Genomic DNA, 26205 nt, shown 5'->3' with positions numbered 1-26205 from the left:
CCCGGGGCTTTCTCCTCTCTCGCCGTCCCTCCAGCGCCGGGCCCCCGCCGGGGGATCATGCCGCCCTGCGGAGGCCGAGAACCGCCGCCCGGGACGCGGCACCCGGGCCGGGCCGCCGGCCCCCGGGGCAGCGCCGGGAGGCGGGAGCCGCGGGCCGGGCAGCGGGCGAGGGACCGGCCGCCGCCCAGGAGCATCCTCCGCGGGCGGCGGGCGCAGGGGCCGGAGCGCCCGCGGGGGATGGGGCGGGGGGTGGGGGGTGGTTCCCGCTGCCAGGAGCGCCCCCGGCACGGGCCGGTACCGGCGGGCTCACCGCCCCGCGCCCCCCAGCCCCGGCCCCGCGCGGAGCGGCTGGCGGGGACGCCCGGGCGGCGGGATGCTGCGCGGAGCGCGGCCAAGCATCGCCCCCCGCCGAACCCCGGCGGCGGCCTCCGGGATCCCCGCTCCGCCGGGGCCGCAGCCCGGTGGCCGCGGCAGGAGGCGGGCGCGCCCGAAGCGCAGGGCAGCTCCCGGTACAGCTCCCGCCGCCCCCCGCAGCTCGGGCCGCGCCCGCACCGGGGCCGCCCCTGCGCGGCACGCCGGGAGCTGTAGTCCGGCCCGCCCCACCGGGAGGCCGCGGCCCCGCCGCTCCCCTCCCGCTCCCGTCTGTCAGCGCACGGAGACGGCGGAGGCTGAGTGAAACTTCATTTATTCCTTAAATAAAACCCGAAGGCGGCTTGGCGTCGGGCACAGCAACACACGGGAGGCGGCGGCGGCGGCAGGACGGCCACGGCTGGAGCGGGGACCACCGCCATCACCCAGCACAACTGGCCAGGGCCGAGCCGCGGCTGTGGGGAGCTACCGCACGCGCTGGCCCCCGCAGATGAAGGCACGGAGCCTCTCGCCAGCCCAGGAGCAGCAGGGACAAACCCAGGAGCGTGGGAGAGGAGATGGGGCGAAGCAGAACTCGGGAACCCCCGGCCCAGGGACGCCAGGCCCAGGGAGCCCCGGGGGACACTGGCACACGGGACGGGGGACACCAAGGGCTAGCGGGGGGCACATACTGGGCAGCGCTGTGCACAGGGACCGGCTCAGCCCCTGAGAAGGGAGAAGGGTGCTGGGGAAGGGACGGGCTCTGGGTGAAGAGTGCCAGGGGGAGCGAGGGGGTGCTGGCCCCAGGGCAGGCAGAGGCAGGGGGGAAGGGAGAAGCCGTTCACCCCCTCGCTGGAGGCGAGGCAGGAGCTAAGGAGGTACCCGGGTCCCTCCTCGGTGCCCAGCCCGGCTTTAGGGACCACCGCGGGCCCAGTCCCACACGGCGGGGGCCGGGCACACAGGCTAAGGGCAGGAAGCCCCACCAGCAGCACATGCACCACCGCGCTCTCCTTATCCCCGCGCCTGGAGCGGGCTCAGCCCGGCAAAGGAGAGAGGGAGAGGACGGGGGAAAGGGACTGGAGTGGGGGGCTGCCCTCCCAGCTCAGCACCCTGGGGACGGAGCCAGCCCCAGCCCACTGGAGCAAGCCCCTGGGGGAAGAGGGAGGCGATTTTCTTGGCAGAGAATCGGGTCCCGCGTCAAAGGGAAGGGAGGAAAAAGCCTCCAGGGAAGAGCCAGCCCCTGCACGCCCTGGGACTGGGCACACAAGGCCCAGGGCACACAAGCGGCATCCCCAGGTGGGGAAACAGGAGAGCCCAGCGAAGGTGAGCGGCCGTTTCGGTCCCTGTCACACGTCTGGAGGAGGCTCCTGCCCCCAGCAGCTGGTGCTGGAAGGGAGGGCGATGAGAAGCGCAGGGCTTGGCCACAGCACCTCCCATCCCGCTCCTTCCCCAGTCCGCTGAGGGGAGGGGACCAGCACAAACCAGAACAGCCTCCATCCGTGAGGAAAGGGGTTAGAGCAGCAGACGATTCAGGCACCAGCACTTCCAAGCTGGGATGAGGCAGCCTCCGACAGCTGATGCAGACACACGGGGATCCAATGAAAGTGCAACTTGGATTTCCTCTTCCTTAGAAAGAGCCCACGTGCGATGAGAAGCCGGGGCCCCCGCCTGGCTAGGGCGCCCGGAAGGCATTGGTGGCGGCACCGGCGGCGGCGTTGGCCGCCGCAGTGCGCACCGCCTGGTTGGAGAAGACCCCCGCAGCAAACTCCTCCTGTGCTTTCTGGAAGCTGGCGCCCGTCCGGCGGTACAGAGAGTGGATCTGGAAGAGAGCAGCAGGCTCGGGGTCAGGGCAGCAGCCCCGTTCCAGGCCCCCAACGAACAGAGCCGTGACCCCGCGCCTGCCAAACCCCCCCCCCCCCCAAGCAGCGCTCTGGCCCCGAGGTTCGATGCAAACTCACCTTTTTCAGCATAATAATGCCCAACACAGCCACTGCTGTGAAGAACAAGGACACCAGGATCATCATCACAGCCACGGCCGTGTTCTTCCGCAGCGCTATCAGGCTCAGTATCCAGCCGCTGCAAAACAAGAGGCGGTTGCCCACAGGTTCCCTCTCCCCCACCCGCCTCCTCCCTCTCGGGGTACTCGGCCAGCCAGGGCTCCCCGAGGTCAGCACAACGCGCACCTGAATCCCCAGTTTGGTATGCCAATCGCCTGCAGCACGTAAATCACGTTCTGGGCAAAGAAGACGAAGAAGAAGACAAAGAAGTTGAACGAACTGTCACTCCTGCGAGAAAGAGACAGGCGAGGTTAGGCCACCGAAAAGAACTCTCAAATCTTCCTTAAAGCGGGGGACACAGGAAGAACACGAAGCTCAGTGCAGAATCACCGCATCCCCCAGACCCAAAGGCCACAAGGAGCTGGGACACCATCGGTGCCGCACTCGGGGCAAGGGCCGGTTCAACCGAGCAGCCCAGTCTCCCCAGCTTCAAGCGCCAGCCATGCAGCCACCCCACCCCGCTGCTTTGCTGGCCTGCGAGCTCCAGCGGATACACACCTGAAAGCTTTGTACATCGGCCTGTACCAGCAGACAAAGGAGCAAGGCGTGTAGAGAAGAGCCCAGAGAATGGAGAGGCCGAACCCAGAACCGGACGAGGGCTCCACACAGAACCAGGCCAGCGAGGACAAGAAGTTCAGGAAGAGAGCAATGGTGCTGGCTGAGAGAGAGCACACATCAGTCAGGCAACCCCCAGCAAGGCTCCCCCCTCCCCACACCAAGGGCTCAGCCCCCCCAGACCCGGGCGCTCCCGCTTAATCGCAACTTCTCCAGAGCAGCAGCGTTCACTCGCACACAGGACGCTTGTTCCTCTACCTCCTCCCAGGATCTGCCCTTCGCTTTCCCCCAGGGACTCACCCATCCAGAGGTAATACATGGTAGAAACGGTCTTCTGGAAGTCAGCAGGAATCTCCACGGGGATGTCTTGGTAGAAGCAAGGCTTCACGGGGCAGAAGGACGGCAACGGGGGCCAGTTGTTCAGCCTCGCTGCAGAGGGAAGGAGGCGAGAAGGAGAGAGCAGCAGTGCCCGCGCAGGGGGGGGCCGAGGGGAAGGCGGCCGCCGGCCCTCCCCTGCCCCGCAGGCCACTCACTTGCGGCGCCGCCGAGGGCCGCGTTCTGCAGCTCCCTCTCCCGCCGGTCCAGCTCCTCCGCCTTCCGGTTCAGCTCCTCCTGCCGCTTCAGCAGCTCAGCCGTGGCGGCTGCCGCCGAGGCCTGGGGGGGGGGGGGGGAACGCAGGCCCTGGGGCTCCCGCCTTCTCTCTCGGCCCACCCCGCGGCGGCCAAGCGGCTGCCTCCCCCGCCCGGTACCTGCGTGCCGTAGGAGCCGTAGTTTCGGGGCTCCGTGGGGCTAGCTTTCCGCGGGGGCTGCGCGGCCGCCTGCGGCGGGGCATGCCGGCCGCTGGCAGGGGCGGCGGAGCCGCCGACGGGGCCTCGTACGGTGGTGGCGGCTGCAGGAAGAAGAGGGGGGGACGGTGAGGCGCCGCTCGCCGCGGGGAGGGCCCCGGCCGCCGGGAAGCGGCCCCGCCGCGGCCCGCCCGCCTCACCGCGCCGCTCTCGAAGGGGTTGTAGGCATCCAGCGCCGAGCGCTCGGGGCCGGGCCGGGGCTGCACCACTGCGGGGTCCTGCAAGAGACACGGCCAGTGTGACGCGGGGGCCGGGCCCGGGCCCGTCGCTGCTGCCGCCGCTCCCCGGGACGGGACGCACCTGGAAGGGGTTGTCCGGGAGCACCGCGGGGCCGCCGCGCTGGGCCATGGCCGGGCCGGGCCGGGACCGGGACCGCCGCCGCCTCAGCGCCCTCAGCCGCCGCCGCCCCGCCCCGCTGCCACCGATTGGCCGCCGCCCCGTGACGTCACCAGCACCGCCTGCGGCTCCGGGGAGCCTCACTGCAGGGGGCCTCTGCGCACGCGCAGGGCCGCGTCGGGCGGAGGCGAGCACGTGATGCGGCCACAGGTCCGAGAGTCACGTGCCGGCGCATTCCTTCCCCCCCCCCCCCAGCGCAGGGCCCGTCGGGAGCGCGTCCCCATGGCAACAGCGGGCCCATGGCAACGCCGGGCCGGGGCCAGGCCTCTCCGCCGCCCGGGCCCCATCGTGTCCCGCCGGGTTCCCGGTGTCCCATCCCAGGGCCGGGCCCCCACGCCCCCCCGGGTTCCGGGTCCCCCGCCCAGGGCCGGGCTCCTCTACCCAACGATGGCTCCGTTCGGCCAGGCCTACCACGACAGCAGGCCCCTCCTGCGGGTCCTGCCGAGGCCTCACGTCCAACCCCCTCGGCTGGGCTCCCGCCTCTTACCGGGACGGCCGCGGTGCCGTTCGCCTCCGGCGGCCTGCGTGGAATCCCCCCAGGCTTTAGCCTCGGGGAGGTCAGGGGGAGTGCAGCGGAGCAGCTGTTTCACTGAGCCCACCCGAAGCAGCCGTACAGCAGACTCCATGGAAGTAAAACAGCCAGGGAAGAATTCGTGGCACGGCGAGCAGCTTGGGGAATTTAACTTTTGTGTCTCCTGGACCAGTTATTTATAGGGATCCCTGATTCCATCAACTACCAGCTGCATGTGGACAGCATACCGACACCCCGTCCCTAACAGGGGTTCCTCAGCACCCTGAGAGCGGCACAGGACGCTTATCCATACCTGCCTCTAGTTCCCGTCCCAGCTCTCAGTGCTTAGCAGCAACTGCACCTCTCTGCTAAAAATATTCTTTAGGCTCTGAACACAGACTTACAAAGTTACACACAAATCTATGAGCTCCCACTTCAACCCAGACAGCTGGCACCTTGAGCCGTGCTCTCTGCTGGGAAGGTAAAAGCTGTGAATTCCGGTTTTGGACACCAGTGTGGGTTATTTTTTTTTTAAGTCTGAGACAGACCACAGCTATTATTTAGTCAATCTGATTCTCCTCCAGACTCACCCGGGGGCTGGCTACACCCGCAGCAGGACATGGTCTTCCCCTGCTCTCGTTCCCTGGCACACACCTCCTGGCTGGCTGCTGCCTAGCCGAGCGATACCGCAGGAGGCAGGTGAAAGCTTCCAGCCCAAGCTCTTTAAGTTAGGATCACAAGCTCATGAAGATTACTCAATGTCACCCCTCCTGAGACTCCCCCACACTAACTCCAGGTGAAGCCGGACTTTTCCTTTATCCCTCTGCATGATGACAGTCTGCCAGAGCCAGGACACAGTCTGCCACAGACAGATGGTGCCACAGGCAAGCGGTAAGCTCCTGCAGAACAGACCATGAGCATAACTGCTCCGTTACTGACACCACCCCAGCGAGATTCTCCCAGACACACTGGGAAAGCGTCTACACAGTGCTGCCATCAGGTCTGAAACATCCCCAGCAATTCCCATGGAAAAGTCCAAGCCAAGGCCCTTGCTGGTTAGAGCCAAAAAGGCACCGACAGACACTGGGGTGTGTGTGTGACAGCCCGATGCGGGCATCTGGACACCCGTACACCCGTTTTCCAACAGCCATCCTACCCGTAGCCAGCACTTCACCCCGTCCAGGGAGCGAGAGGTGTCTCTAGTAGAGCACACGTATCTTGAAGTACCCACTGTCCTCCTTTTTCTACATCCCACCTCAATACTGACCACAGGGGATGATGAAGGGGCCAGCCTGTGTTTTGCTGCCCCTCACACCTGAACATGCTCGGGTCCAGCTGCAGCCCTCAGAGGGCCAAAAGCAGCTCATACTCAGTGCAAGCTCAGACACTAGCCCAGCATCCAAGCTTGTGAGGTGCAGGTGGACAGAGCCGGCTTCACTGCTCAAGTTTCCTGGACCATAAAAAGTACCTTTCATCCCACAACAAGAGGATGTGCCTTCCTTCCCTCTGCAGGGCGCAGCATACAGCCACCGCACAGCAGGAGCACAACCGACCAGCAGAACAGCCCCAAGAGGGGCTGCTGCTGGTCCAAACCCAGACCAGGTGGTTTATTCACTTCATATTTATTTTCCACAAAGACTGTACAAAATTCTTATAAAACTCTGGTGTGGGGATGGGCTATGACATTGATCCAAAAAATAATTCCCATGCAGTCCCACCAGTTTCATAACTTACAAGGAAACAGATAAGCTACAGAGAGCTGTGAGTCCTGGAGTATTTACACCAAGGAGGGCAGGAGAGAACAGGAGACAAAGCAACACGTGAACAGAGGTATGTACAATATGGACATACAGGCCCCCTCACCTCACGATAACGGCAGCAGCAACAGCAGGAGGTCGGGCCCGTGGTGCTCAGAGGCCGATATAGAATATGGGCTATTTACAGTATCTCACATATTAACAGCTTTACAAACGTGTCCAGGGAGTTCTTCTCATGTATAAAAAAAAAAAGCACCAAGTGTCTGAATAGAAATCACACAGGCCTCCACGGGGGCTAGAATCTGAGGGCAGGCTGGCACCTGTGGCGTCACCGACTGATGTCTCTGCTAGAGTCCCACATTTTTGTGCTCGGCTCCATCTCCAACATGTCAAAGAAGGGGTGCTTGAGGGCTTCGGCCAGGGTGATGCGCTTGGACGGCTCGTACTCCAGCATGCTCTCAATGAGGTCAAAAAGGCGGTGATGGTCCTCAGCCTCAGAGGTCAGGTATCGCTGGGGAGGTGGAGGGGAGAGGTTAGGGCCAAGGATGCTGCACCCTGTCCCGGTTGCAGTACATTCCCTGGGCTGAACGGCTAAGCTGGGGGAAGACTGGTTTGTTCAGACCGTCACTCATCCTAGACCTAACTCTGGGCCGCTTTACCAAGCATGGAACTGCCGAGTTTTCACCCCCCCACCATTTTTCCCAGGCACTTCCTGAGGTCTCCGTGCCCTCCTCCTCCTCCTCATCCACTTCAGATTAAGCTCAGGCTGCTGCAGTCTTCCTAGTTTATGTCTGGGACAGCCAAGGCTCCTTCGGGAAGACACTGGTCTGACCCTTTCGGTGGCCCAACCTTGCCCACAGGAAGAATCTTCACAACCGGGGCAGGCACTATAACACTCTGCAATGAGAAAAGGATAAAGCAACCGGGTGCTCCTGCCCACCCCGCCTTACCCGCAGCGGCTTGCAGTTTTCCCTAACATAGCGGCCAGCGGAGGTGTTCTCATCCCAGTCCAGGCGGCCATGGTAGAAATATTTCTGTTTCCTGTCAGAGTAAGAGGTGGGAACAGGTTACACCCAAGCACAACATGTCTTGCAGCAACAGCAACGCACCAGCCCTGGCAGCGCACGCTACTCAGGACACTGCAGCAGCACGGACAACTGGCTCAGCAGGCAGCCTCAAAGCTCGATCCCTCAGAGAGAATTGCTACACGTGAAGCACAAGAGAGCTGGCAAGCTTGCGGTGCCCAGCCGGCCTTGCTCACCTCGTCTTCCGGATCATCCGAGAAGGAATTGGCCCCAAGATCCTCTCCATCATGGCCAGGTGCTCCCGGTTGTCATGTGTCTGAGAGAGAGAGAAATGTAAAGGGAAGGCATGGAACAGATTCCAGTCGTTCTATCTCCAGCCCTGGGTATTCCCCCCTTCAGAAGCCCTTGCCGGGCAACACCTTGGTCGTCTCTACAAGACTGCAGTGATGGAGGGAACCCCATCAATCCCAGAGGCTCCTGGCTGTACTGGGAAACAGCCAGCATCCTCTTTCATCAGTTGTGAGGTAGCCATACAGCATACAGTTCTCACCTGAAACAGGGTGAAACCCACATAATACTCAAAGATGATGCAGCCAATGCTCCACACATCACAGGGCTGGCTCCAGCCAAGCTCTAAAAAACAATGTTTTTTAAATAAAAAAATCCAGTTATGGCCTAAGATTCCAAATCCCTCTCCCTCACCCTTTTAAAAACAAACAAACAACTGGAAAAACAATTCCCATTCCAGCCAGGCTCCTGATACGCTGGTGGCAATATACTGCCCAGCTGGTAGCAATGCCAAAACACCGCCTTAGAAGTTGCTGACCCTCCCAGAAAACAGCACTGCAGAGCATGTTAAATAAAGCACCTCTCATCTCCCAGAGCAAACCCAGGACAGCTACTGAATGATGTGGAGGCAAAATGCTCCTTAAACCAGCAGGCAGCATCCAGTGCCCTCGAGGCGAACGTCTGCCACTGCAGAAAGACCAAGCGGTACCTACCCAGTATGACTTCTGGGGCCCGGTAATGCCTGGTAGAGACAATCGTGCTGTGATGCTCATGATCAAACGTGGCACTGCCAAAGTCCACCACTCTGATGGCTGTGCTCTTCACACTCCGCTCATCCCGCTTCTTCGCGAGGGAGAATGGTATCAGTTACTCAGGAGTACTGAGATGTGGACTTAGCCCCTTCCTTACACAGCCGAGGCTTCGCCACAGGGCACCGCGGGAGGGGAAGGCTTCGGAGGGTACGTCAGTGCTGGCAGAGCCCCGCAGCACAGCCCCCAAACAAACTCTCACCATCAGCCAGGTAAGCCTGTGGTCCCTATGGCTTACTTATAGACTACACAGGCAGCTCATGCAAGATATAGGCCCTGAACAAGTGCATAAACGTAGCTGGACAACCCCGTGTCCCCTGGGGCCGTGTTCCGACTCCTCCCACCTGCTGATAAGGTCAGGGATACCAAGAACCCAAGAGAAGACCTCTAACACAAGGCAGCGCTGTTACCTTTTCCAGGTTATAGGAGAGTTCGTAGTCAGAGTTCACGAAGAGGATGTTCTCCGGCTTGAGGTCAGTGTGAGTGAGTTTATTGTCATGCAGAACTGAGGAAGCAAACAGAGTCGGGGTGACGGAACAGAAGCAAAGTGAGGCTGCACCCACCCGAAGAGCGAACACGAATTCAGTTTGCTCATACCGGCACCAGTTTAGCCCACATTTAGAACTGTGTGTGAACAGTCAGCCTAGCCCAGGCCAAGATGCTTTGGGCAGAAGCACGAAGATTTATCCTACTGATCACCAGAACGTGTAGGGGGGTGGATGCTGAAGTGCCCTGAGCTACTGCCAGCCCACATGCATCGGAAAACGTGACAATCAGGAGAATAAAAAGGATTCATTGCAAGCACGCATTGACCGCTGGAGGGGCAGGAAGGCTCAGTCTCAGAACTAGCACAGCAGCACCCCAGAGAAAACTCGCTGCTTTGGGCCACCAGTTGCAGAACTGGCACGGACGTTGGGAGCTGCACAGCTCTCCAGGTCAGTCGAGGACCAGCGGAGAGAAGAGCAGTGAACACTTACATTTCACAGCCTGGCACACCTGGTAGGCCATGTGCCGTACTTGGTGGATGGGGTAAGGCAGATAGTTGTTGTCCTTCAGGAAATCAAAGGTGCTGAGCCCCAGCAGTTCGAAGGAGATGCACATGTGGCCATGGTAGTCAAACCAGTCAAACATCCTGACACAAAGACTGAGAGAAAAATTCTGATTCGGGACAGATCTGCACGCACCACTCGGCTATGTTATCCCTGTGCCGGGCTCCTCCTTTCCTTGCTCAGTCTGTATCCCATAGCAAGCCAACATGCCTCCAAAAACTAGCTACAAACAAATTCAGTCACACATCAAGTACCTCTCTCATCTCATCCCATCCCTGCAACTGTGCTAAGGCGATGGTTGCCCTTCCATTTTAACACCAAGAGCACACTCACTTTGTGTTCTCAGGGTCCTTCTCGTTGATTTTCTCCAGCACATTAATTTCCAGTCGAGCAGCCTCTTTGTATTTCTCTACATTTTTAATGATTTTGAGAGCAACACGTGCACCACCCCTGGGGGAGAAACAGGAAGAAAGTGCAAGGTCACCCCTGAGCTGGGTCAGAGAGCCTGTGCCCTGCACAAAGGACTTTCTGAGCCAGCCTCATCGTGTGCAGCACAGCCTTCCACCACCCTCGCTCAAGCCAGAAGGTGGCTGTTATTAAGGGGTGTCCACCAAAGCAGCGCCCTTGCCCTCCCTACAAAGAGCCCTGAGGCTCCCCCCGACCCCTCTCCAACACATGGGCGACCCAAGAGGGCGAGTTCCCAGACCAGCAGAGGAATGATGGAAACGAAGAGACTCGTTTTCACCCCCAGGCTCCCACGTTAAGCGTGAAAGGCTCCGTCGCCAGCTGCGGTCTCTCTTTTTCCCTCACCACCACGTCCCTCCCGGTCCCAGGAGCAGACGTACCTCCGGTGATCGATGCACTGCACCACTCTGCCGAACGTGCCTTCCCCTAAGGTGCTAATAATCTCATCTGGGAGGGAGAAAAAGAGAGGAAGGCAGATGAGAGAGTGAGCACGACCTGGATGCAGCGCATACACAAGGCAGAGGAGAATGCATTGCAACACCTAACCTGCACACAGCTTGAGAGACCGGAGCAGCGGAAGGCTGACACCGGCTGCACAAGGCAACTGCCCTAGTTCCCTGGCACTTCAGTAACAATACAAAATATAAACGTAGCTTTAACAAAAGGGGAAGGAAAAGGAGAGGGTTTCTCTTTAATAAACAATGAAAATAAAATGAAACAGAAAGATAAGACAGATCTGCGACTGCGATGGGAGCTTAACTAGAGAGCTAAATTATGTTACGATTTGGCTGTACATCTTTCTTGTAGCCAGTCGCCGACGCGATAGATCAGATGCCCCTCGTCGTCGTCCTCCACACTCTTGGCCCTTCTGCTGCTCTGTCGACTCCGCTGCTGGCCCAGGCAGACAGGGAATTCATCATTCACCAATCAGATTTTCAAACCAGCGCAGCAGCCAGCGTCACGCATTGGTTGGTTTGGAAATTCACATGGTTGTTTGAGGAGGGGTTGCAGGAGGAGATTCCCAGCCAATTCATACGGCACAGAGGAATATATAACGATAGGGATATTGCAAGGGAACATGTCAAGATACAACACACTAGCTCAGAAAAGAAAAAAACAGTTTGCTTTTTGTTGTAGCAAAAAAAAAAAAAAAAAAAAGAAAAAAAAAGAAAAAAAGAACCTACAAACAGCCCCACCCGAACCAGTGTGAGCAGAGAACAAGGGCTAGCGGAGGGGCAGTGGAAGGGGCCAGCTGCTCTCGCTCCTAGCGGGGCTCGGAGAGGAACGGCACTGGCCTTCGGGTCCTGGATAATGCCAAGAGAGCACGCCGAAGCACAACTCTGCAGCCGGGCGCTCAGTGGCCGCGGGGAGAGGCTCACTTCAGCCCCACGGTAGCCACTGAGGAAAGGCAGCAGCAGGCAGGTGCTGGGAAGTCCTGCACAAGCAAAGGCCCAGGCTGCCCCACACAGGCACTCCCCATCCCACTCCAGCAACCACCCACATAGCTTCCCCCAGCCCCAACACTCAGAAAAAAGATGAATTCAGAGATTTCAGAAGCAACTCTCGGTACAACGATCCATCCAAAACCAGAGAGAATTTGCGAGTGACTGCCTGGGGGAAGATGTGACACTTCTTCCTAGACCCTCCCCCAAAGAAGCTGATCCTGGAAGGACTAACTTCCAGGAGAGAAGCAGAGGCCCAACAGGGAATAGGGACAGCCTGGGATGAGGCAGATAAGAGGTTTATGCCAGAGAAGAGAAAACTCCTGCCTTCAGTTCTTCAGCTAAGTATCCCCACACCTGGGAGCAACCGGCCGGCAGACTTGGGACCTGAATCCAGCCCACAATCCCATCCCTGGACATACAGCCAGAACAGACCAGACAACACTGAGAGCTCCACACACAGAGCAGAGAACGTGTCTGGGGTCTAACAGAAGTGGAAGGTGAACAGCAGAACAGACAAGAAGAGAAAGCCAGGGACACTGCTGGGAAGAGCCTGTGATGGTTGCTGCCTCCACCCGAATTGACCGGTCCACAAGCTCTACTCCTTTGCAAAGCCCCTCGCACGACATCCCACGTCAGCTGGGCCCACCCAGAAGGATCCCGCTCTGACGCAGGACCTAACCCTCAGAGACGAGGGCCTTCCTGCCACAGAACACAGGCCCGAACCAGGGACCACGGGGACCAAGCCGCCTGTCGCAGGCAGCCCGAGCTCTCTGGGACCAGGATCAGCTGAACGTTTGCTGTACAAACCTCGCACAAAAGACTGCTTGGCTGGGGTTCCTAGACAGCTCTTAATGAGCATCACCGAACAAAGGCAGCGCTCTGCAGGGATAAAGGAGCTGAGGACCGCAGCACCACCCCGGGGGACACGCCATCCTCGCAAGGCACGCCTGTCCTCCTCCCACCTCTGAGCGGGCAACACTAAGAGAGGGTCTGAGCCGCCTGTGCCCAGCTGGCACAGGGCAGCCACCGCCGAGGCGCATCAGGATGGTGGACAGGAACTGCTGTCTGCATCAAAGGCTTTCTACGCATTCCTCAAGCTGAGTCCGAGAGAGCGTTAGAAAGTGAGTTTTCTACTTACCCAGCTCGCCACCTGGGAGAGAAAGGTTACAGGGGAGGCCCAGCACAGCAGGATACTCACCGATGAGGAGCGACTAAAGGACCGGCTGCGGCGCCGCCTCCGCCTGTGCTTACGCCGGCTGCTTTTGCAGCTCCGGTAGCTGCCCTCACGGTCCCGGGAGCGTCGGTACTCGTAGGAATGACGGTACTCGGGTTCATAGTAGGCTTCCCCTCGCTCGCGGCTGTAATCGTTCCGCCGGTAGCTGTCACAGTAACGCCGGTCGTAGGCTCTCCTGTCTGCTGAGTGGTCGTCGTAGCTAGGGAGGGGAAGCAAGCCGAGGGGATTCGGTTACGAACGCTGCCTGGGACGTTACAGCTCAGAACACAGGAGAGAACAGGGCCCAGGCCACCCAGAAGCTGGGCTGACCACAGCTGCCTCCAGCCAAGCTGGAGAAACACCGCAGGGTTTGAGGTCCTGCCTCGTCTTTGCAGACTCACCTCCTGGATCGAACGTGGTAACTGTCTTCCCGACGGTGCCGACGGTCACGCTCGCTGCTGCTCGATCGCGACCGTGTCCGCCGTCTCTTGTGTTTGCGACTTCTGTAGCGCTCGTGATAGCTGCCTCGGCTGCTGCGCTCCGACGAGCGGTACCTTCTAGAGTGAGGCATCTACAGGGACAACAGACAGCGATGACGACGTGAGGCAATTGCAAGGGAGAGAAGCCAGCGCAGATCGTCAGTGGCCAAGGAACTGCTAGGGTAAGCAGCGGGGAGGCAATCAGCAGCGTGTCTGAGTGTGCAGGGGGGGGTTGAGAGGGAGGGGACGAACTTCTGAGAGATCCCAGAGCCCCGTATGAGAGAGGATGCGACCACCCACACCGGCTGTGCTTGCTGCGGTTCTGTTTTCTAGGTTACTTTCCGCTCTTCGCACCAATCTCTACTGGCCACAGCTCCAGGCGCAGCATTTGCACCTTCAGGGCTTCCACCTTCTCTCTTCAAACTAACGTGCTCCCCAGGAAGGAGAGAAGCACCAGCAAGGAAAACCGAAGGAAGGTGAAATGAAGCTCAGGATATCACCGGTGCTTGGCCCAAAGTCCTTGCACACCAGTACTGGAGACACCTAAGCGGGCAGCTCCTGAAGGGATGCCCAGCAAGTGACATCTACACTTCCCACTGCGAGCGGGGAGGGCCCTACAGCATCCAGGGAGCAAAACCACCCTTTCCAGGAGCAGAGGCATTCACGAAGCCTTGTAGAGCCTACCTCAGAGAGGAGGAGTGCTCACCTCTACCTCTCTGATGGGACGCGAGAGTCAAAAGCGAAGGAGAAAATCCCTCGGTAAGATGGCACACCGAGTCCCAGCCCTGAAGTGCTAGTTCATAGGATCCCGCTCCGATCACCAGACCCCACTCCGCAACTCTAAGACATTCCCCACACGTATTTGGGTTCCGAAGCATCAAGCAGCTCAATTTGCCTCGTCTCCGCAGGCAAGAAGCTGGAGCTCCCTTTGTCCGCAGGCCTCCCACCGGCGATTTGTCTCCCCCGAAAGCTACGCTCACGCACCCGGCTGCCTTCCCGCACCCACACCTTCCCTGACATTACAACCAGGGCTACCAAAAGGCGAAACCGCCGCCGGTGATGCGGTGACCTGGGGGCACGGGCTCGTTACACCCGAACAAGCTTCACCCTCCAGAGCGAGGCCGGGCTCTGCGGGGCCGCTCACGGTTCCCCCCGGTTCGGCGGCTCGGCAGCCGGGTCTCGCTGCGCCCACGGCGGACACCGAGTGCGGCACCAGGGCGCCGATTCCAGCCTCTAATTAAAGGCAACGTGCGGAGCCGACGCTGGCAGCCCGCCAAGGCCGGGCACCCTCTTTACGAGCAGGCGAAGCCCGCACCGGGGTGTTTCGCAGCAGGTCTGGAACCGGTTTGGGGACGATGATGGCGGCCGCGCTCGCTCCCCTGTTCCGCGGCCGCCGGGTGGGGCCTCCACCGTGCGCGGGGCCGCGCCGAGCACCAAAAGCGGAAGCACCGGGGCTCGGCCGCGAAGCGGGACACCGGGAGAGATCGATGCCGAGGGAAGGGGCGGCGGGCGCGGAACCTCCCGCCCCGGTGCCTCAAGGCCCGGCCGCGGCCTCCTCGGGCCATCTGGCCCGACCGGCCCCGCCAGCGCCCCCCCCCGGAAACGCCCGGGCCGCCGGGCTGCGGCCGCGGCTCAGCGAGGAGCCGCCGGTCTGGGCCTGCCCCGCGCGGCCCCGGGCCGCCCCCACCAGCCACGGAGGCCGCGGCCTACCCCCGCCCCGCCGCGCCCAGCGCCGCACCGTCCTCGCAGCCAGCCCGGTGCGCTTGTCCCACAGGAAATCCGTGATGGCGGCCGTGGGCCCCGGGAATCCCGGGCCCCGCTCCAGCTGCTCCGGCTCCGCCGCTCGCTGCCGCCGCCGCCGCGCCCCGCCGCGCCGCCGATCCGGGTCCCCGCCAGGCCGCGCGCAGCTCGACGCGGCGCCGCGCACGCACCACGCGCGCACGCACGCACGCACGCACACGGTGCGTCACACGGCGCAAAGCGAGCCCCGCCCCGCTCGCAGCGGCGACAGGGCGGGGCCGAGGGCGGGGGCAGGGCGGGGCCGAGGGCCGGGGCGGGGCGCCGGCCGTCGCCTCCGGAGCCCCGCCCGCCCTGCCCCGCCCCGCCCCGCCGCCGCGGGGTCCCGCGCCGCCGCCGCCGCCGCCGCCGCCCGGGCCTCGCTGCTCGGCGCGCCGCTGCTCCGGTGCCGCCGGCGCCTCCCCGCTGGCGGCGGGGCCCGGCCGCCGCGCCCGCGCCAGGGTGTGCGCAACAGGCGGGCGCCGGCGGAGCTGCGGGCACCGGCGAGCGAGCGCGACCGGTGACCGAGCGGCCGGGGGCGGCGAGCGAGCGCCCGCCCGCCCGGGGCCGGGCATGTGCGGCGGGGCGGCGGGCAGGGCGCCCGGGCAAGGGCGTTTGAAGGAAACGTGAGGCGCGGCGGCGGCGGCGGCGGCGGCGGCATGGACGCGGCGCCGGGCCGGAGCCCCGAGCCACGGGAGAAGCTGCCGGTGCTGGACGGGGAGGCGGCGGGGGCGCCCGCGGGGGCGGCAGGCGCGGCCCCGGCCTCGCCGGCGGCGACGGAACAGATCGTGGCGGAGGGCGAGGCGGCGGCGGCGGCGGCGGCGACGGGCACGTTCGTGCAGCGGCAGCTCGGGGCCATGCTGCAGCCCGCCGTGAACAAGTTCTCGCTGCGCATGTTCGGCAGCCACCGGGCCGTGGAGATCGAGCGGCAGCGGGTGAAGTCGGCCGGTGCCTGGATCATCCACCCCTACAGCGACTTCAGGTGGGACCCGGGCCCCGCGTCCTTCCCGGCCCCGGCCCCGCCACCCCGGCCCCGGCCCCGGCCCCGGCCCGCCACCCGGCCCCGGCCCCGGCCCCGGCCCCGGCCCCGGCCCCGGCCGCCGCCGCTGTCCGTGGTGCTGAGCGCGGCTCCGCCGCCCGGCCCGGCCCGGCCCCGCCGCTCCGCCCGCGACCGTCGGGGCAACAAGTGACGGGCGCCGGGGCTCCGCACCGGGCCGGGGGGACGCGGCTTCCCACCGCAGCCGGGCGAGCCGCCGCGGGGCCGGCCCTCACCGGTACCCGGGGCCGCGCTGCCCCATCCCCTTCCCCATCCTCGGGTTATCCCGCGCCCGGCCCCACGGCGAGCACAAACAACTTTCTTCTGCCTCAGCCTCTCCCCGGGCCCCCGGGCCCTCGGGGCTCCCGCTGGGCCGGGGCAGCCCAGCCGAGCCGGGGACCTCCGCTGACCCGGGTCTGGGCATGCGAAGGAGGAGGCAGGGGCTGCTGGTCTTTGCCTCCTCGCACAGCTTCTTCCCCCCTTCTCGATTCTGGTTTTAATTTCTGCGTCTGGTGAAGAGCCGTGCCGTCCCCACGGGGACACGGGCCCCACGAGCTGCCCGCAGAGCCTGCCCAGCACGGGTTCCGTCTCCACAGCCCGGGGAGCTGCTGGAGGAGGGCAGGGCACGCAGCGGGGAGCCAGGCCTGGCTCACAGTGTCACCGGGATCACAGGGAGAGCTCAGGGATGGATGATGTGGGAGGAACTGGGTGTCACGGGGATGTTGAGTCATATAGGGTGGGCTTTCTCTACGGGGGATGAAACTGCCAGGCAGTCATCTCCCGCAGCACGCTGTGACACGGCTGATGTCCCCAGCCTGGTAAAGCATCCCAGAGCAGGGCCAGTACCCGCCACGGGTCCCCGGCACCTGTAGCCAGCTCCCCTCGCCGCTGGGCCCCAACCTTCCGTGCATGCCAGCTCCCCTGCGCTGCTCCAGCGCGACACCGAGGGCTGCAAGCCCTTAGAGCCCTTTTCCTGGGGAAGCTGCCCAAAGTTTGTGAGCCTGAGCTTGGCAGGAGCAGCTTGCGCAGCCATTGATACGAAGCGAGCTGGCAGGTAGACAGCCGGTGGGATTATGCCGGTGTTTATCACATTATGGGGATACATAAAGGCCGTTGAGATCAGGGCCCCACGCGTTCGGCCTGACACAGAGTAAAGGACAGGGCCTGCCCTAAAGAGCTTAAGCCTAAATCTGAATCAAGAGCTCCCGGCAGGTTCAGGCAGCTGCGGGGGCAGGCAGCTTCCCCGCTCGGTGTGCGGCGTTTCTCGGGGCACAGCGTGGGGGTGCAGGAGGCGATTGCTTGGCCAGGTCAGGTCCCTTCTGCCTTGGCTGGCATCTCCTTGCCTGCCCCAGCAAAGGGCAAGAGGGTGTTAATTTGTGCGAGGCTCCTCGGCGCTGGGGGAGCTCCCCGGGGAGGTGTTGCCTCCCTCCCTGCCAGGCTCTGGTGCTCTCTCGCTGAAGGAGCCTCACGTGGTTGCCACGACTTCTCCTCCCTCCTCTTCCCCACCACCTGCAGAAAGCCCAGTGCCTGTGCCCCACCGAGGACGCAGGGTACGAAACACCCGCAGGCTTCTTGTCACGTGCAAAGGCCAGTCTGGATCCACGAGGCACTAAGAGTTGCCCTGAGGTCACCTTTGGAGATTCGGATCTGTACCCACAACCAGGGCTGGGGCTAACGGGGGCACCCGAAGGTGGGAGCTGGACTTGCTTTTCCAGGCACCCATAAAGACTTTGAGTGGGGAGCCCGGGAGTCCACCAAGCTGTCGCAGGAGCCGTCACAAGCCTCGTGAAGAAAGGCGTTACATGCGTTTGTGTGAAGAATGAAAACATCCCAGCCACATTTGCATGTGAATGGGGATGCTGAATTTCATGGCATAACCAAACGTTAATCAACTGCTGCCCGGTGTCTCTTGGCTTTTCCTCCGAAGCCTCTGAGCTTGTCCACTCTCAGAGAAAGGAGGTGGATTAGGGGGTCCTGCAGGCCCAGGGCTGTGTAGCTCCTGCCCAGTGCTCGCGAGCAGCCCCTTTGGGGTTAGACGCGTTCCTCCCACCTTCCCCGTGGTGTTGGCACTTGTCTATCTACTTGCTTGGCTGCTGCCTGGCTCACCCATGCTACAATCCCGACAGCCTCCCTGGCCCCCAAGTCCCTCGGCCACCCCAGGAGCTCGGCACTCGGTTTGCATAACCAGCAAAGCTTATTCTAAATCCTGCTAAGCCAGCCGGGCGGTGGCAGGGAACCGGCGGATGGCCGGGAGCTCCAGGGAGCAAAGCCCATGTCCTCCCTGAGTTTTCCACAGGGCCGATGTCAAGTTTGGGGCAGGGGCTTACGTGTGCGTGCACTGTCATGCCACGAGGAGAGGGAGGAGCGACAGCCAAGCTCCTCGAGCCGCAGCCCTCCGTTCCTACACGCACAGGGTGACGTTTGCTCCCCCAGACCCTTGGCCCTGCTCTGCCTCAGGAGCCGGTGCAGAATTGCTCCTCTCTGTGCACATATACTTGCGTGTGCCCCAGCCAAGCAGCAGGGTCTTAGTCGTGTGTGTGGGCAGGCACGCGTGCCTGTGTCCTGAGCGCCTGTCTCTCCACGATGTGTTGGACTCTCTAACTTGGAACCTGGGTTTGCTTTCTAACCAGCTGTGTCCTGCCTCTCCTCACTTCTCCCTGCCCTGCTCCGTCCCCCGCACTCCCTCCCTGCAGGTTTTACTGGGACCTCATCATGCTGCTCCTGATGGTGGGGAATTTGATCATCCTGCCTGTGGGCATCACCTTCTTCAAGGATGAGAACACTCCTCCCTGGATCGTTTTCAACGTGCTTTCAGACACTTTCTTCTTGGCTGACCTGGTGCTGAACTTCCGGACAGGCATTGTGGTGGAGGACAACACGGAGATCATCCTTGATCCTCACACCATCAAAATGAAGTACTTGAAGAGCTGGTTCCTGGTTGACTTCGTCTCCTCCATCCCGGTTGACTACATCTTCCTCATCGTTGACCTGGAGACCCAGGTGGATTCTGATGTCTACAAGACAGCCCGGGCCTTACGCATCGTCCGCTTCACCAAGATCCTCAGCCTGCTGCGCCTGCTGCGCCTCTCGCGCCTCATCCGCTACATCCACCAGTGGGAGGAGGTGAGAACCCCCTGGGGTTGGGTTGGGGGTTCTGGGGGTCCAAGGCCCCTCGTCAGGGTCTCGGGCCAGGTCAGAGATCCCTGGCTGTCGGGTACGGCTGGCTGGAGGGCGGAGGTTCAGAGAGCCGTTCTGGGAAAAGAGTTTCTCTGTAGCTCCACTCCTGCCTCTTCCCCAGATCTTCCATATGACGTACGACCTGGCCAGTGCTGTGGTGAGGATCTTCAACCTCATCGGCATGATGCTGCTGCTGTGTCACTGGGACGGCTGCCTCCAGTTCCTGGTGCCCATGCTGCAAGACTTCCCCGAGGACTGCTGGGTCTCCATCAATCACATGGTGGTGAGTGCCCTGCGCAGGGGCGATACTGGCCGTGCATCTCCGGGGAGGGAGGAGAGGATCTGGTAACACATCTCATACTCTAAGGCTGGAGCTGCCTGGATCTGCGTGCTGCGCAGCAGCGTCTCTCTGGTCACAGCCCTGCAGCAGCAGTGAGATGGGGTAGAGGGAATCTCTGCACCACCTTCCCATCTCGGCCCACCTTGGCTGCTGCTGGAGTCGGAGCAGCCAGGGGAATCCCTCGTGCCCTGCCAGGATGGAACAGGGCGGTGGGGCTGCTGCCTCCTCCCCAGAGCAGGGGCTGGTGCAGGCTCAGGGCTTTGCAGAGTCCCCAATGCTTCCTCCTGGAGCAGAGCTCTGTCCTTTGGGCTTGGACACATCGGAAACCTTTTTCTCGCTGGGGCTCTGGGCTCCCTGGCTCGGGGAGGGGGGACTGGAGGGTTCAGCCCAGCAGCTCCTTCCAACAGACCCCCCAGCACCGCTGTTCCCTCGTCCGCAGAACGACTCCTGGGGGAAGCAGTACTCGCACGCTCTGTTCAAGGCCATGAGCCACATGCTCTGCATCGGCTACGGCCAGCAGGCGCCCGAGGGCATGACCGACGTCTGGCTCACGATGCTGAGCATGATCGTGGGGGCCACCTGCTACGCCATGTTCATCGGCCACGCCACCGCCCTCATCCAGTCGCTGGACTCATCCCGGCGCCAGTACCAGGAGAAGGTCAGCGGGGTGGGGTAGTGAGTGCCTGAGTACTGGGGGAAGATGTCCTTGCACGAGCGGGTGCAGCTCCAGAACCAGCTCAGCGTGGGCTGCCCTGCCCTGCAGATTCCTGCCCTGATCTTTGCCCTTGCCACTCACCTGGGGGTGGAGGGGTGAGGGCCAGGCTGCCCGTTTGGATAGAGACGCCCCATTCATGATGTTGGGGTTCACCCTAGCATAGTGAGGCCCCATCCTGGCCTCTGCTCTGGGCCCTTCTGCATCCCGAGTGCACAGGGGTCCCATCCTCTGCCCCGGAGGTGGCCTTTGGGACAGGGCCCTGGAGCAGGGGTGCCTGGATCCCAGCTCCGGCAGCAGCTGCTTCTCACCGCCAAGGAGAGGGAAAGCGTTGGCCGGCCGTGCCGCCGGCCTCTGGCGCGGTGCAGCTTGTTTCAGCACAGCCCTGTGTGGCTCTGCCTTGTCCCCACAGTACAAGCAAGTGGAGCAGTACATGTCATTCCACAAGCTGCCTGGGGACACGCGCCAACGGATCCACGAGTACTACGAGCACCGCTACCAGGGCAAGATGTTTGACGAGGAGAACATCCTGGGGGAGCTCAGTGAGCCGCTCAAAGAGGTACGGGCAGGCACCCCAGTGCTGGTGACTTGGGGGAGGAGGACCGTTGCTCGCTGGGGTGAGGCTCGGCGATGTCTCCGCTGACCTGCTCCTCACCCCACAGGAGATCATCAACTTCAACTGCCGCAACCTGGTGGCCAACATGCCCCTGTTTGCCAATGCGGACCCCAACTTTGTGACAGCCATGCTGACCAAGCTGCGCTTTGAGGTCTTCCAGCCCGGGGACTTCATCATCCGCGAGGGCACCGTGGGCAAAAAGATGTACTTCATCCAGCACGGGGTGGTCAGCATCCTCACCAAGGGCAACAAGGAGACAAAGCTGTCTGATGGCTCCTACTTTGGGGGTGAGGCTGGGCTGGGGGACCTGGAGAGCAGAGGGGAGCGAGAGCTGCCGGGGCGGGGAGCTGGGGCATCCCTGATGTTTCTGCCGGCTGCACCCTCTGCCCATCCACTCTTGCCCAGTGCCAAAGGCTTGGCATCCACCTCACACCGGGCTCTGGGGCTCAGAAGTCCACCACCCCTGTTCTTATGGGGTGCCTTGTCCAGCAGATTGAATCAGAGGGACCAGCGGTCAGAGCCCTGAATTCTGGCTGGCTTGGGCAGAGGGGGCATCCACCCCCCCCCCCTCTGGCTGGAGAGGAGGGTGGTTTAGAGCAGAGCATCCGAACCAGTTTAGAGGCTACGAGCACAGGTTTGGGAGAGAAACGGGCCAGGCATTCACAGCAGCTGTGCCCAGGAATGTCTCCATGGCCTGAGGAGGGAGGAAAAGGCTGTGCCTGGCCAAGGGCACGGCCGTGGCTGTCCAGACTCCCGGGTCTGTCCCTCCCCCTGAGTCATGCTCTGTTTCTGTGCAGGGTGTGGGAATGCCGGGCAGTCCTGTCCCCGCTCCGGCTGCCGTTATCTGGGGAGGCTGTTGGGAAGGGGATGGATGGCTGCGTCATCCTGAAACCCAAACCTGTCTCCCTGCAGAAATCTGTCTGCTGACGCGGGGCAGGCGGACGGCCAGCGTGCGAGCTGACACCTACTGCCGCCTCTACTCCTTGTCAGTGGATAATTTCAATGAGGTGCTGGAGGAGTATCCCATGATGCGCAGGGCCTTCGAGACAGTGGCCATGGACCGGCTGGACCGCATAGGTGAGGAGCGGCCCCTGGGCCCAGCACGGCCACCTCTGCGCCTGCTCCCAGGGCCCATGGCACCCCCGCCCCATGGGTGATGGCATCACGGACCCCATGGGTGACAACATCACAGACCCCATAGATCACGGCACCCCAGCTCCATGGGTGCCCAGCAATGAGGATGAGGGGGAGCACAAGGAAGGAGCCTGCCTCCAGGATCCCTCTCTCCTCCCAGGCAAGATCTGGGCAATGCCGTATGACAGGCTTCCCCGGGGGTGCTGTCACCCTCTCCCCCCCCATATTTGCACTGTCTGACATTGGCCAGCTGCTTGTCCTCGCCCCCCCTCGCCTGCGGAGGACAAGCAGGACCCCAGCCCCCAGCCTGGAACCTTTGGAGCCAGGACTCCCCTGTTTTGTCCCTGCTTCTCCCTCTGCCCCAGCCCAGACCCTCCCCAGGGTCTTGCTTCCCTTCGGCACACCGGTGAGGTTTTACTGTCCCTTCCCCACTGCCGCCCTGCCCTCCACGGTGCCCCCGAGGGCTCCCAGGGTCGGTGACACTGCTACCTCCCACCCAGGAAAGAAGAACTCCATCTTACTCCGCAAGCGAGCCGAGCACAGTGCGGGGCCCATGAACAACGAGATGATCCAGCAGATCGTGAAGCACGACCAGGACATGGCCCACAACATCCAGGACCTGCAGCAGATGGCAATGGGCCGGGAGCTGAGCGGCAAGCCGGTGATCTGGGAACCGCTGGTGCACGCACCCCTGCAGACAGCCGCTGCCACCACCAATGTGGCCATTGCCTTGACTCACCAGCACAGCCTGCAGGCCCACATCTTCCTGCCGCCCTCCTCCATCTCCAGCCCGCTCTCACCTGAGGCCACCCTGCTCACGAAGCAGGTGCGCAGGTCCCAGCCCAGCCTGGGGGGGTCCCGGCCTTCCTCCGTCAGCTCCCCGTCAGGGGCTCAGTCCCACCTCCAGACGCCCGCCGCCGGTTCGCCTTCCTCCCCCATGGTCCAGTCCCAGGCGCCCCTGGAGAGCGGGGGCCAGAGACCAAGCCACGGGGCGCAGCCCCCGCCGCGCGCGGCGCAGAAGGGGGAGCTGCCGGCGGCGGCCAAGCAGCCCCCAGCCGGCTCCCAGCCCCAGCTCTCCAAGTCCCGCGCCGCCTCGGTCTCCACCTCGCTGCTGCAGCAGGCGACGGGAGCTCCGTCCCCCAGCTCGGAGCAGGCGCTGCCGGCGGGGAGAACGCTCCACTACAGCCTGTCCCGAGCCACCGGCTCCCACATCTCTCTTCTGATGCAGCCCCAGCAGCTGGTGAAGCACAGGAGCATCCAGGGCCTGCCGGTGGGGCGGCTCACCCAGGATGTCCGGCTCCTCTCCGCCTCCCAGCCCTCCCTTCCCAATAAAGTGGCCCAGCAAGCCGATGGGAGCTCCTTGCAGCAGGGCAGGAAATCCGCGGGGAACCTGGCCCGCAGATCCTCTCCCTCGGTAGCCGGACTCCTCACCAAGCCATGTCCGGGGATCCCAGGCCAGCCAGCACACTCGCAGCAGATGCCTTCAGGATCGCTGGCTCAACCCAGCCGCTCCGTGGCAGGAGCATCCACCCCACAGTCCCCGGTCTCCACGTCCAGGCAGGCAGCAGGTCCCTCCCGCAAGGGCTCCGTGGCCTTCAGCCCCGAGGTGGAAACGGGGAAGCCCAAACTCCCATCCAACATGTGAATCCCCGGCGGCACCCAGGCACAGGCAGGAGGGACCCGGGCACCCTGGCGGCAGAGGCGGCAGGAGAGGCAGAGCACCTGGCGAAGGCCCCCAGCCCCGGCTGTGTCGGAGGGAAGACAAGGTGAGAGGCAGCACCCAGGGCCATGGACTGGCTGCTGCGGGCATGGGGGCACGGCAGGGACGGGTGTGGGGCAGCCCCCGAGCTGGCCCAGCTGGATGAGGAGGGGGCTCTGCTGGTTGCCCCGAGGGGAGGACCCTGCCCGGGCTCTCCCCTCCTTGCTCCATCACCATCTGTCCTGAGTCCTGCCCTCCTCCTGGAGGCAACAGGACGGGTCAGAGCCCTCGCCCAAACTCCGGCCTCCCTGGGGAGCCCGGCTCCCCACAACTGCTCCTTGGGGGCCAGCCCGCCCCGCGCTCTGCCCTCGCACCCCACGGCCTCTCCTCGGGGCCAGGCCGGCGCTGGCGGCTCCTCCAGTTTGTCCTCTGTCGCAGCAGCGGCCGCCACACGCCCGCCTTGATCCCCAGAAAGCTCTGCCCAGCGCCTTCACTTTTTGGGAGAGGAGGGAGAGGCAGCCCCCCGGGGCCCACTGCTGAGGGCAGAGTGAGGGGGCCGGAGCCCACGGCGGGGTCTCCCCGGGCAGGCAGAACGTGGGTACCCAGGGCCAGCGGGGACCAGGTCCCCCCCTCCCTGAGGCCCTGGCAGGTCCCTTGGGGCACGGCGCCAGGACCTGGGGTCCCAGGCAGGGTCCCCCTGGTGTGACGAGTGCCAAGCGGCAGAGCCGGGGGCAGATGGGTCTCCCACTGAGCAGCCCCCGGGTGCCTCTCCCCGGCTTGGGGGAGCATCTTGTCTCAGAGGTGCTGGGTCCCCGCGGGGCTGGGATGTGTCGCCGGGCAGGGCTCTGTCCCCACATCTGGGCGCTGAAGCCTGGACCCTCGCCATGCTCCGGCAAGGGGACAGCCCAGGGAGGACCCGGCTTACCTGCAGCTCCAGGAGAATGCTCAGAGGGGGCAGCCCAGGGGCAACCCCGTTGCCTGTGGCTCCCAGGAGGATGCTTAGCCCAGGCTCTGCTCCCACCCTGCCCTGCGCTGCGGTCCCATTTCCAGACTGCCTGGAGATGCCGGTCACCAGCGCCGCAGCGAGCAGAAGGGTGTCGCGAAGAGATGCCAACCCCGGGCAGCGCCTAGGTGACGTGCGGGGCCGTGGGGCTGCCTCCCCTCGCCCTCCTGGGTCTCCGTGCAGGAGGGCAGGGGCCTGGGGTCCCCGCAGCCAACCCACATCGCCCCTCCAGAGCCAGTAGTCAGCAATGTGTGTTCGAGTCGTGGCTCTGCCGAGCAGCTGAGCTCTGCTTACAGTGTCGCTTTGGGCCAACCGTGTTAACAGTCCTGGTTAGAGTAGTGTCCCCTCCCGACCCCGCCACGCTGCGTAAGCTGCTTCCCACTACTGGAGTCAGGAACCATGGCTTGTAGTCGTGCTCTGGGGCTTGGCTGCTGCTGTGTGGGGCCTGCCGGACCCCCGGTGCGGCGGGCGAGGGTCTTGTTCCACGTGATACTTCTCGAAGTGAGGTCTTCAGTTCTCCCCCCTCGTGTTTTGGGACATCGGGACCAGTCCGGACCGCAGGGCTGCTCGGGGAGCCCAGCCTGCAGGGCACAGCAGCCCGGCAGGAATCCAGTCAGCGTGTCCGTCGGAGGGGATGTCCAGCACTGCCTTTTTTTCACGGACTTCAACTCCCCTTCCCCGCCCACCCCCACGTCCCGCTCCATCCCCATGGTCGGTGTCTCCCCGGCAGCCCCTCGGGAAGGGGTCTGCAGCCGGGCCGCGTAGTCAGACGTTCCTGGGCTGTGTTTACACTGCGTGATGTAGATGTTTTAGCGGTCATCCTAGGTGTCCCCCGCAGAGCACGTGGGCCGGCTTGGACGGCACCGAGCACGGCTCCGCTTCTGCCGGCTGCACCGCCGGTGCGCCCTCCCCACACCGCAGCCCCGTGTCAGGAGCCAGAGCCACCCTGTGCTTCAGTCACCGCCGCAACAGACCCCTGCCATGAGCCGCGGTCAGCTCGTGGCCCCAGCGCCCCGTCCCGGCGGGGAGGCAAGAGGGGCGGCTGGAGGGGCTGGGGCCGGGGGTGCTGGCCGTGCACGCGCGTGTCTCTGCGGCGTGCGTGGGCGCAAGTCTAGCCACCAAAGACCATGATCCTTCACTCTTGCACTCACGGCAGTCGATGTACAGAGCTTGTAGTTTTCATATCGCAGAGAATTTAAAAGCGTTTTTTTATTTTTGGTCGTTGTATATAATGGATTTAAATAATAAAGAGAGATTCTGAGCAGGTCTGGGGGAGCCTCCTTCGGTGCCACCCACCGGCACCCCCACCGCCCTGCCCACGAGGATGGGACGGGGCAGGGGGGGATGCCGCGGTCCCCCTCCTACTTAAAAGGCGGATCCGATCCTGGCCCTCCCCGGAGCCAGGAGCAGCCGGGGCATCCTCGGGTGCCCAGTGAGGGGCCTCTCCCCGGCCCCACAGACCCGGGCAGC

General features: G+C 63.2%; 3 protein-coding genes across 4 annotated transcripts; 1 reads left to right on the top strand and 2 right to left on the bottom strand.

Moving 5' to 3' along the window:
- Positions 1 to 675: 675 nt before the first annotated feature.
- On the bottom strand, positions 676 to 4153 carry SCAMP3 (secretory carrier membrane protein 3). Its single transcript, XM_050912248.1, is given in 10 exon segments — positions 676 to 2167; positions 2307 to 2424; positions 2532 to 2633; positions 2904 to 3063; positions 3261 to 3389; positions 3494 to 3614; positions 3710 to 3805; positions 3808 to 3849; positions 3946 to 4023; positions 4106 to 4153. Coding segments are annotated over 10 exon segments (1041 nt in total). The 3' UTR covers positions 676 to 2020.
- Positions 4154 to 6324: 2171 nt separating this feature from the next.
- Positions 6325 to 15059, bottom strand: CLK2 (CDC like kinase 2). Of its 2 annotated transcripts, none has more exons than XM_050912246.1 (13): positions 14981 to 15059; positions 13165 to 13334; positions 12749 to 12983; positions 10900 to 10996; positions 10486 to 10552; positions 9974 to 10090; positions 9569 to 9735; positions 9002 to 9096; positions 8496 to 8625; positions 8045 to 8127; positions 7731 to 7810; positions 7420 to 7510; positions 6325 to 6980 (listed from the first exon to the last, which is right to left on the bottom strand). In XM_050912246.1, the coding sequence occupies exons 2-13, from the start codon at positions 13332 to 13334 to the stop codon at positions 6798 to 6800; spliced, it is 1515 nt and encodes a 504-aa protein (XP_050768203.1). In that variant the 5' UTR covers positions 14981 to 15059; the 3' UTR covers positions 6325 to 6797. The 2 variants fall into 2 exon arrangements, with proteins under 2 accessions (XP_050768203.1, XP_050768204.1); XM_050912247.1 differs by having other exon boundaries at positions 10900 to 10993.
- Positions 15060 to 15677: 618 nt separating this feature from the next.
- On the top strand, positions 15678 to 23857 carry HCN3 (hyperpolarization activated cyclic nucleotide gated potassium channel 3). The gene is made up of 8 exons (XM_050912283.1): positions 15678 to 16000; positions 18748 to 19177; positions 19353 to 19514; positions 20011 to 20229; positions 20696 to 20842; positions 20946 to 21186; positions 21812 to 21976; positions 22534 to 23857. Exons 1-8 carry the CDS (start codon positions 15678 to 15680, stop codon positions 23676 to 23678), a joined length of 2832 nt encoding a protein of 943 aa, XP_050768240.1. The 3' UTR covers positions 23679 to 23857.
- Positions 23858 to 26205: the final 2348 nt, after the last annotated feature.

The sequence above is a fragment of the Gymnogyps californianus genome, chromosome 29, assembly GCF_018139145.2.
Source record: "Gymnogyps californianus isolate 813 chromosome 29, ASM1813914v2, whole genome shotgun sequence".
Lineage (NCBI taxonomy): Eukaryota > Metazoa > Chordata > Aves > Accipitriformes > Cathartidae > Gymnogyps > Gymnogyps californianus.
Note: the sequence above shows the minus strand (reverse complement) of the source record. Positions and strands in the feature narration are given on the sequence as shown.